The 11,261-nt window shown below is 54.6% G+C and overlaps 1 protein-coding gene across 1 annotated transcript in view; it reads right to left on the bottom strand.

The window, feature by feature from the left end:
* OTOP1 (otopetrin 1) overlaps nucleotides 1–11,259 on the bottom strand; it is a gene marked incomplete at its 5' end in the record, with an annotated part of 30,439 nt that extends 19,180 nt beyond the window's left edge. The window contains 2 exons of the mRNA XM_004715137.1: nucleotides 2,509–2,645; nucleotides 11,085–11,259. Coding sequence (XP_004715194.1) covers nucleotides 2,509–2,645; nucleotides 11,085–11,259 — 312 coding nt within the window. The remainder of the gene's footprint in view (nucleotides 1–2,508; nucleotides 2,646–11,084) is intronic.
* Between the last annotated feature and the right edge of the window lie 2 nt (nucleotides 11,260–11,261).

Raw genomic sequence — 11,261 nt, 5'->3', positions numbered from 1 at the left:
AGTGGGGACCGATCACAATGATGGACACATAACCACACAAAGCCCTCCAGGGGGAGGAACAACAGAAACCAGAGGGGAAGGGAGACAGCGGTCAGTGTGAGATATGAAAATAATAACAATCTATCGAGGGGTCACGGGTGGGGGGTGGGGAGAGGAGCTGATCCCAAGGGCTCAATAGAAAGTAGCTGTCTAGACGAGAACTAGGGCAGCCTATGTACAAACATGCCTGATACAGTGGATGTATGCATTGTAACGAGAGCTGTCAGAGCCCCCAACAAAATGATCTACAGAAAAGGAAGAAACCGTTGCAATACACATAGGTGTGCAATTGTCCGTGCACGTTTTATTCTTTGTTTCTTTAGGGTATATACCAAGTAGAGAGAGTGCAGGTTCATCAGATTTGTGTTTGTTTAAGGAAGCACCAGACTGTGGTTGTGCAGTTCTACAATCCCACCAGTCTCCCCACATCCTCTCCAGCATTTTTAACGTTGCTCAGAGTGTCAGTGTGAGGGAGTAGCTCACCCTTCTTTTAATTAGTATTTCTCTTATGGTTTCGATATGGGAACATTTCTTCTTATGATCGTTGGCCCCTGGATGTCACCTTTCCTAAATTTTTCATTCATGTTTAGTGCCCATTTTTTGGTTGGGTTACTTGTGTTTGTCTTGTTAAGGTGTTGTTTTCTCTAGGGCTTTGAAATCGATCCTTTATCTGATCTATCTTTGATAAGCATTTTTTCCCCAAGCTGTGGGCTCTCTTTTTACTCTTTTAATGAAGTCTTTTGACGTGCATAAATGTCATATTTTTAGAAGGCCCCAGGCTTCTATTCTATCTTCTGGAGCGTGGGCATTTTTCATTATATTTGGCAGTATACTCAGACCTTGTATCGGGACCCTTAAATTTGTCCCTCGTTTTTGTTTTGTTTTGTTTCATTGCTGATCTTTGAGGTTCTAGGGCACCGGTTCTCAACCTGTGGGTCACGACCCCTTTGGGGGTCAAATGATCCTTTCACAGGGACCGCCCGATTCATAATAGTAGCAAAGTTCCAGTGATGAAGTAGCAATGATAATAGTGTTATGGTTTGGGGGTCACCACAACATGAGGAACTGTATGAAAGGGTCCCGGCATTAAGAAGGTTGAGAACCCCTGTTCTAGGTCTTTAGCCCATCTTGAGTTCGTTTTCTGTGCGTGGTGTGAGGTGAAGGTCCCATTCATTCTCCTGCAGGTGGAGAGCCCAGGTTCCAGCACCATGTATGGGAAAGACTATCTCTTCCCGACTTAACGTGTTTTCAGTCCTTCGTCAGAGATCCGGTGTTTGTAGGTCCTTGTTGGCATTCCTAGGTTCTCCGTTCTGATCCATCGGGCTACACATCTATTGTCCCAACACCAAGGCGTTTTGATCGCCACGCTGCAGAATAGGTTTTGAAATCTGAGAGTGAAAGGCCACCTACTTTGTTTTTGTGGTTGTATTTTTTTTATCACAATACGTATTTTTTCATTTCCCACAGAATCCTATTCCCGCCCCTATGCCATTTCTGGGAACCCTGGCGCTCCCTTGTGATATAAGCCACCACCAAGGGGGTCTCACCATCTCCTTTGCTACTGGGAGACGTCTTTAATGAAGCCTGGCGCCAGGCTTCAGAGAGGGCCTTACGTTCACCCCTGCTTGCTAGAGGTCTTGATGTGGCAGGATCTTACAAGTTCAAGACAGCATACTAGCAGCGTCCACACACCCTGGGACCCACTCCCCGGGGACGGCCGGCTGCTGGCAGGTCAGCTCCCCCTCACCCGAGGGTGCGTGTGTTTGTCAGAGAAGAGGGTGCTCCCTCGCCTTTTCAGTGGCCGCTTTCCCAGACACAGACGGCCCGGACTTTCTTCTGAGCTACCTCTGAGTAGACTCGGCCTCCAACCTGTTATCGGCCGAGCACACCAACCCTCTGTACCACACAGGGCCCTTCCTACCAGAAACTAAAGAGGAGCCGAGCTGGCATGGCGGGGTTACACGCTGGGTTGCAAACTGCAAGGTCAGTGGTTCAAAACCACCAGCTGCTCCGTAGAAGGAAGTCGAGGCTTCCTACTCCGGTGAAGAATGGCAGCTTCAGAAACAGGAGCAGCTCTCCCCTGTCCTGTAGGGTGGCTGAGTCAGCATCGACTCGATGGCAGTGAGTGAGTGAGCGAGCGAGCGTGAGTTCTAGCCCCATAATGACTCACAGCCTCACAAGCCCACAGGGGGCAGCTCCACCCCATCCTACAGTCTCTCTAATTTGAATCCACTCCATGGGGTGAGCTTCCTTCCTCTGCAGTTTGGAAAAAGAAAGAAAGGAGCTAAATCCACTGCCGTGGAGTCTCTGTCGACCTGGAGCTCTCCCCCACCCCGCCCCAGAGAGATTCAGAGTAGAGCAGCACCCCTCGGGGTTTCCCACAGCCATGACCCTGGGGCAGAAGTTTTCGCCCGGCAGGCAGCGGACAGGACCAACCAGGGTAACAGAGGGAAAGCCCGTGCACTTTACCTGCAGGAAGGTGTGCACTGCGTGGGTGACAGGAAACACCCCTTCGGTGACTGACAAGCACTCGGAGAATCCCACGAAGTACCCGATCTTAAGGCACCCCAGGACGATGGTGATGACGGCGAACAGGGTGATGCTGCCTGCACGGGGAGAAACATACACGGGGTACAGGCAACGGCGGCCCTGCGGGGTCACCGACCCCTGTATGACACTGCTAGCCGGAGACTCTGGACCCCGGACGGCAGGTGCCCACCATCCTGCCAAGCTCCCGGTCGTACTCATGTAACTCACGACACACAGGCCACAAGGGCTCGGGGAAGCCCCACACGCCCTTGTGCGGAATAAACCCATCTGAGGGTCGCGGTCTCCTGCTCAAAATTTCTGCTGCGCAAGACCTCTATAGAGTATCGAAGAGCCGGGATGTTCCTCTGAGGACCGAGGTGCGCCGGGCCCAAGCCATGGTGCTTTCCGTCGCCTCTTACACACAGGAAAGTTGGACACGGAATCAGGAAGCCCGGAGAAGAAGGGATGTTTGAACGGTGGTGCCAGAGAAGAATGTTGAAAGTACCATGGACTGCCGAAAGGGCAGACAAGTCTGTCTTGGAAGAAGTACGGCCAGAGTGCTCTTTAGAGGCAAGGCTGGGGAGACTTCTTCTCGCCTACTTTGGACATGTGTTGTCAGGAGAGACCAGCCCCTGGAGAAGGACGTCGTGTCTGGTCAAGTCAAGAGGACAGGAAAGAGAGGGAGACCCTAGACAAGAGGGATGGACATGCAGTGGCCGCGACAATGGGCCAGACATAACAACGGTGAGGATGGCGCAGGGCGGGTGGTGTGGCCTTCTGTGGTGCACGGGTGACTTCCAACTGGACGCTCCTGACTCTAACCGTGGGCCAGAGAAAGGGCCCGAGATCAAGTGGACGAGGACAGCGCTCGAACTGACCTGGCTTTGACCAATCGGCACGCACACCCACTACCGCCGAGCCCAGTGACCCCGGAGAATAGAGCCCTGTAGGGTTTCCAGGGTGGTCCCCTCCACGGAGGGAAATGGCCTCCTCTTTCTCCCTCCCAGTGGCTGAGGGGTTCGCAGACTGACCCTAACCACTCTGCCACCATGGGCCCTGAAGGTTTTCACCAAACCCACTGCCATCATCGCGTCCATCCCGACCCACTGTGACCTCACAGGACGGCCAGTCCCGTTCTCTAGGGTTTCCAAGACGATGAAACCCTTACGGGCGAGGAAAGCCTCAGGTTTCTTCAGAGGAGCGGCTGGTGGGTTTGAACCGCCCGCCTTGTGGTTAGCAGCCCAGCATGTAACCCGCCACACTACCGGGGTCTCTCCTAATGGGTCTAGCTGGAAAGGAAAAGGAAGCCAACATTATGGGGACAAAGTGGAGAGAAACGCCCAGGCTTTCAAAAGGCAGCACCTCATCAGTGCGCTCCCTTAGGCCCATTTGAAAGTTCTGGTTTTAATACTCGCTCTCGTGTTTAATAACTGTCCCAGCTGTAACGTCTTCGATGTTCTTTCCCAAAGGAAATTTTATTTTGCTCTGTTTTTATTTTGTGATCAGTGTTTTGGGGGTTCTGTGTGTTTTTTGGGATAGGAAATCCAGGAGTGGTGAACGTCTAGAGGCAGAAACCAGAAGATCGGTTCCTGGGAGAAGTGCCGGGGAGGCTGGTGGGAACTGGGGAGTTCGGAGCCAGGAGTACACGAACTAAGACAGTGTTCTAGACCTGATGGTGTGGTGATCATACACCTCCCCTTGATATGCTTGAGCTACTGGATTATACGATACATGGATGATGTCCCAATGAAACCGTTTAAATAAATAAAATAAAAATAAACACGAGATCAATTTTAAAAAGGGACTTGTGATGAACATATAAAGTGGGAAAACAGGCCCTCCTCAGGGCCCGTTACCACCATCTGGGTCTCTAACACCCCTCTGGGACTAACTCAGCCAGCCACTCTTGAGCTGACCCCCAAGGACAGGAGGGAAATGGATGGTGGGTGACAGGCACGAAGGGGTGTGAGCCCCCACCCTAAGCTCTACCGTGACAGCCCAAAGAAACCCCAAGGGAAATCCACCCATCACCTCCGCCACTCTCATTCTCCGCCGCTCACAGCCTGTGGAAACCAGTCCAAGTCACGGTGCGCTGTACATCCCGGGAAGACCCCGGTGACTCAGAGCCTAGCTGAGAGCGGCGATCCACCCCTGGCCGGGGAGATGAGCTGGTCCGACAAATGCTACCCGTCGGGAGTCAGTGGCACACAGGAGAGTGCCCGCTGGGGAGCTGGTGTGGGCCAGGTTGGGTCTCGGGAATGCGAGGGGGCTTCAGAGATTCTTGGCAAACATGAAACTGAACGCAAATGGAGCCCCCGACGGATGTGGTCCCGTTTGGAGATGGGGTTTGTCTTGGTTTGTGATCATCCTGGTGATGGGGCACAGTGGGCAGTGATGAAAGCATCCGACTGCTGACCTCAAGGTCAGCGGTGGGCACCCGCCAGCTGCTCTTTGGAAGAAAGATGAGGCTTCCTGCATGCATATGGATGCCAGCTTTGGAAACTCCGTGGGAAGAGCACACGCCTGGGGCTGAAGGGACCTGGCTAGCAGAGCAGGGCCTGGCTGTGCCAAGATGTCACTTTGAACACGGAGGTGCATTTGACCCAAGCCATGGTGCTTTCCATCACCTGCCAAAACTGAACCGTGAATCAGGAGGACAAAACCTGAGGAACGGGTGCCCGTGAATCACGACGTTGGCTAAGAGCATTGACTATGCGTGGCTTTCCAGAACAGTGAGCAAGTCTGTCTTGGAAGGAGGATGGTCAGAGTGCTCCTTAGAGGCAAGGATGGCAAGAGATTTGTCAACCTGGCACAGGCTGTCAGGAGGGACCCGTCCCTGGAGAAGGACACCATGCTTGGTGAGGGAGAGGATCGGAGAAAAAGAGGAAGCCCCTGGCTGAGATGAATTGCCACCGTGGCTGCCACAACGGGCTCACTCGTAGCTACGACTGTGAGGCTGGCACGGGGCGGGCAGTGTCCTGCCTGGTTGTGCAACAGCGACACCATGCCTTCTCACACTCTGCACATGCCGCCCTTCGCCCATCTGTCTCTCCACTCACAGGTTCCTCCATCCGCTTATTTATACAACGAATACTTTGGGGACTCCTATTATGCACACGACATTGTGCCAGGGACTCGGAGATGAACAAACAAGAAACAAGACTGTTGGCGAAACAAAAATACGCCAGCACAAGATTGCATCAGTTGGGTGTGCACAAAAGAGAGTGATGAGTTGCCACCCTGCTTGTCCTCGGCAGCACGGGAAGTCAGAAGAGAGCGAACGAGCAGTCACAGCCCCCACACCCCATTCCCAGCGGAGCTGCCTGAAGAGGTGCCGCCTGCAAACTACTGCACAACTGCTGAGGGAGCACCAGCAACTCGAGACGAAGAACTCTCCCGGGAACTGTGGAGATCCAGGTCAATCCCAGCAAGTCTCTTTTCTATGCGGAGTTTCACATCGTGGCTGTGGGGGAGCCAGAAGCAAACAAAGAGAATGCTAAACAGATACAAACGTCTCAGGGAGGCTCAGGCAGGGAAAGAGGCTGAGGTGGATGGCGGCCAGGAAAGGGCTCTGAAGAAGGGGGAGGGGAGCAAAGAACGAAGGAGATGGGAAAGCATCATCCCCAGAACTCACCTGCTGATGTTAGACTGAGGGCTTTAGCCCATGAAATGCAACAGAGCCTTCAACATTGGGAAGAGGAAGCAGACAGGAAAACATAGACGTCATTAACTTTACAACCCTGTGCAAAGATTGGAAGAGTGAATGGGTATATAAGGATGGGTAGGTGGGTGGGTGGATAGTCACATAGATGGTCCTTCCTTTAAAAAGAAAAGGCAACACCATATAGCAAGTGGGGTCTTAAAAGCTCATGAACAGCCATCCACTGAAGGTGGAACTATTGTCTCTCTCCGTCTGAAGGAAAACATGTCTTCACTCTGTCTGAGTGAAGAAAACAATGAAGACAACGAAGGGGGAAAAAATGAAACCATCCAATGGACTAAGGACCCAAGTGAGTATCAGTCTCTGTGTCCCTGAGACCAGACAAGCAAGATGGTGCCTGACTCCCACTACCAACTGCTCTGAAAGGCACCCCATGAGATCCTAGACAGAGTGGGAAGACAATGTGGAAGAAAACTCGGAGTCACAACAGAGCCCGAGCTAACTGGTCAGATAAGAGAGAGGTAGAACCCCAAGACCATGGCCCCTAGTCATCATTCTTCAGGTCTGGAAAGGAACTCACCCTCATAGCTCAAGTCCACCCCAGAGGCACCTCAGAAGCAAGGCTGGCATGCCATTGCCAAGAAGTCCGCCTCTGAAAGCCCGGTGCAGCACAGCTCTGCTCTGACACGCACAGTCCATGGGCGTGGACAGGGACTTGACCAATACCGGTTTACCAGTAGGTCCTCCGGAGGCCTGGCACACAGCGGGTTACATGCTGGGCTGCTGACAGCAGTCAGGGTACAAATCCACCAGCAGCTCTAAGGAGAAAGACCAGGCTGCCTGCTCCTATGAAAATTCCCAGTCTCTGGAATCCAAAGGGGTGGTTCTACTCTGTCCTATCAGGCCACAAGGAATTGGAATTGACTTCATGGTAGTGGGGTTTTTTTGTTGTTTGGGGTTTTTTTGGGGGAGGGGGTGAAGATTATATGTTATCTGTGTTCTTTATCTATCTTCATTTATTCTATCCTACTTGAGTGCCTAACACCCAAAAACCCACTGCCATCATACTGGATTCCAATGTATGGACAGAGCAGAACAGTCCCATGGGGTGCTGGGACTGTGGCTCTCGGAGCAGCTGGCCTCATCCTTCTCCCACGGAGCAGCCGGTGAGCCGAAACCACTTCACAGGGCGATCGATGCCTGACCCTCCCTGAGTCCTGATCCTGGCTGGTGTCCTTACACAGAGAAGAGACGCGGAGGGGAAGGGCCACGCGGAGATGGAGCACTGCAGCACAGAATGCCTGGAGCGGAAACAGGAAGGGATGCAAAGGATCTTCCCCTGGAGGCTTCAGACAGGGTGTGGCCCAGCGGACCTCCTGAACTCAGACCATTGGCTCTCAGAACATGGAGCCGGTAACTTCCCTGTATTCCGAGCCACCGACTCTGTGGCATTGTGTTACAAGCCCCCAGGAAACGGGGACCCTAGGGAGAGCCAGGGACCTTCTACAAGAGCCATGTGGTGCCAGCCCTTCTAGGAGGTGGGTAGAGAAGCCAGATTTGGTCCCTACCCTTGAGAAGCTCTCAGACTCTGCCATCGGGGACAGACATCAGACTCTGCCATCCGAGAGAGGGGCTGTGACTGATGGCATCCAGAAGCTGTGTGAGCCCAGAAGATGCGCTCCTGTGGCAGAGGCCGGATTTTGAAATGTTAAAAAGGGAAGGAGAGCCGGAAGGAGGGGAAGAGAGGGTGGGGTGGGGAGGATTTACACCAGAGTGCTCCTTAGAAGCCAGGACGGTGAGGTTTCATCTCACCAGTCTCCAGAGAAGGACGTCATCCTTGGTGACGTCGCAGGGCAGCAAAGGAGAAGAAGGCCCCCGACGCAATGGAGATAGATGGCTGAAACAGTGGCTGAAACAGTGGCCTCAACCATCGGAACGATTGTCTGGCTGGCACAGGACCAGGCAGGGTTTGAGCTGGTTGCACGCAGAATGAACGGACGCAATGACGTCGAGAAGCAGGCTCCCTGCCATCCATAGGCATCGCCCAACAAAACAGAACCTTGGCAGCAGAGTCCAATTGAACTCACAGCAGCCCTCCATGGGGTTGTGGCTATGGTTAGCTGCCATCCGGGTGGGCCCTGGCGCATAACACGCCGTACGTACAACAGAATGGAATACTGCCTGGTCCGACACCCTCCTCAGCAGGGTTAGGTGGGAGCCCACGGCTGAGGTCCTTGTGTCAACCCATCTCATCGAGGTTCGCCCTCCCTCTCGCTCGCTCGCTGACCTACTTTAGCAAGCATCAGCCATACACTTTCCTAAGCCAACAACGTTCAGAACTGGAATCTGGGCCACCTTGGAGGTGGGTCCGATTGTCTAAGACTGGACCCAGTCGCTGAGCCTAAGGAAGTCTAGAGACTCCCCTGCCCTCTTTCTCTCTCTGCCCCTCTGCCTTCCAGCCTGCGGGAGCTCTGCCTGCCTCGGAGGGTAGCCCCAGATCCTGGGAACTGCCGGCGCCCTGGCATGTTCCCACAGACCTGGGATCCATGCAGCTCTGTGCCCACTGGTCTGTGATCTTCTTGCTTCTGGTCCCTTTTCTGTGTCACCACCCTGCACCGCTTACATAGGACTTGGGGACCTGAGTTGGACTGGGCTTGGATGTCTTCTTTAGCTATAAGATGACTTGTGGATATCAAGCTCTTTCGTACACATCTGAGTGTGACTGGATTTGTTTCTCTAGACCACCCAGCCTAACACACAGGGTCCTCCACCTGGCAGAAACTAACAAGGACCCAGAGAGCTGAGGGCCACCCAGGGGAGGAGGAGTCATTCCTGCCGGGTGCCTGGAGAAGGGGGTGTCTGGACCAGATCTTTGAAGGGATGGTGAGGAGGAGAGTGATTGTATGCAGACACCCCTGAGCTCCCCACCTCCCCCGACATCTTGCAGCCTGCTGTCTGTCTGTTGATATGCGGGTTCGAAAGGGCGGGGAATGGAATAACAGCCCAGGGTTGTGCAAGACAAACAAAGATATAATAATGCCCATCTAAGATTTGCATTGGGGTTACCTGTGCAAACCCAAGAGCGATGTGGGGTGCGTCTGGCACGGAGGCTCCCAGACAGCTCCCTTCTTCCTGGAGCCCGATTAATTCCTCTCTTTGACCAGCTTCCAGTCTGTCTCCCTTCCAAGAATCGAGGAGGCAGGTGAGCCCGGTGACAATCTTTCCGTGACTGTGCTAGAGCACCCAGCCAGGGCTGACACTCGCCCTGCCCCAGCATGCACTCACCCCTTCCTTACTCCCTCCATGCCCCCTGCATTCTGTGGGCACCTGTTTCAGACCCCAAGGAGCCTTCCGACTAAGAGATGCACCCTGGCCCTGGAATCACAGAGCTCCTGAAGGCTGGTGGAGGTGGCAGATGCGCCATGGAGAAGATCAAGGGCAGAGGGCGTGCTGTCCGTGTCTCAAGGGGGTAGGGGTGGGAAAGGTTTTTCCTGGGAGATGATGCTAAAGGGGCTTGAGAACACAGTAGGCAGGTGGGTGGGAAAGGCATCCCAAGAGAAAGGACCAGTCTAGGCAAAGAAGTGGCGGCAAGAAAGGCTGTGAGGAAAACAGAAAGTCTTTGATAGAAATGACAGGAGCCCAGAGTGGGGACAAAGGACAGGGGACAAAACCAGAGAGGCCCCTGGGGCCAGATCTTAGCAGGCCTTGAATGCCAAGATGCTGAGCCCTGGGTTCATCTCGAGGTCAGGCTGGGGGTGGGGGGTGGGATAGGATTTATGCCCCAGAAAGGTGTGAGCGGGTTTGCGTATCTGTAATTCACGCTAGGGTATTTCCCGTCTCCTCCTGTGCGTGTGGACGTTGGGCAGCGAAGAAGGAAGTCCAACCAACAAAGAATCAATGCCTTGGAATGATGTCACTGGCAAATGCTATAGAAAGTACCACGGACGGACCGCCAAAAAAGCCCAGAGGCAGGCCCTCCATGGGATGGGCTACTGCCAAGGCAGCGGCCACCATGGCCTCCAACATAAGAACCCTCATGAAGCAGGCGGTTGGCGCAGGACTGGGCAGTGTTTCCTTCCGCTGTGCACACGGTCGCTACGGGTGGGAATGGACTGGACATCAGTGCACAGTAGCAGCCGCAGTTCAGTGGGCTCCTTTGGACATGGCATCAGGGAGAGACCATGCCCTGGAGAAGCACATCACCTCTGGCCAACTCGAGCGATGGGCAGGGAACAAGAGGAAGGCCCCCAGTGAGATGGATAGACGCAGTGGCTGCCACCATAGCTAGTCGTGAGGATGGCGCGGAGCAGGGGGGGTGTTCTTTCTGGGGTACCTGGGGTGGCTATGGGCCAGAACCGAGCCGTGGGCACCTCACGATTGCTCACAGACTGCAGGTCTAATGGAGGGTGGGCCAGGGAGCCCTGGTGGTGTGCAGTGGTTACACAAGGGACTGCAGTCTGCATGGTCAGCAGTTCGAAACCACCAGCAGCTCCTCGGGAGAAAGACTGGGCTTTCTACTCCTGTAAACAGTGACAGCCTCAGAAACCCTCAGAGGGGTCGCTCTGAGGCAGGGAGTTTGGAGTTCCCTGGGTGGGCCACAAACGGTTTGGCGAAACTACTGCTCAGAACGTTGGTGGCTCAAACCCCCCAGATGGGAGGCGTCCTGGCCTCGCTTAGGGGAGCCTGTGGAGCGGGTCTTCTCTGCCGAGCTCAGGTGGCCAGGCATCAGAGCTGCTCCACGGGGGCAGTGCTCCCGATGGCCGGCCCAGGGCGAGCGTGCGAGGCATGAAGGAGAAGGGTTCCGGGAGAAAGCAGTCGGGGAAGAAGGGCGCAGGGGCGCGCGGGGCAGACTCACCGCGGAGCCAGCGCGCGCCGGCGTGCGTGTCCTTGGGCCGGATGAGGCTGCGCTGCGCGGCGCTGCGGCCCACGTACCAGAGCATCCAGCAGAGCTGCAGCACCATGAGCGCCGTCAGCACGCACAGCAGGGCGCGCTTGCCCATGCCCGCCGCGTGCACGGCCCAGGCCAGCAGCA

The sequence above is a fragment of the Echinops telfairi genome, unplaced genomic scaffold (assembly GCF_000313985.2).
Source record: "Echinops telfairi isolate 266 unplaced genomic scaffold, ASM31398v2 ScPeMD7_28;HRSCAF=97, whole genome shotgun sequence".
In the NCBI taxonomy this organism is placed as follows: Eukaryota; Metazoa; Chordata; class Mammalia; order Afrosoricida; family Tenrecidae; genus Echinops; species Echinops telfairi.
This window is presented reverse-complemented; position numbering and strand designations above follow the sequence as displayed.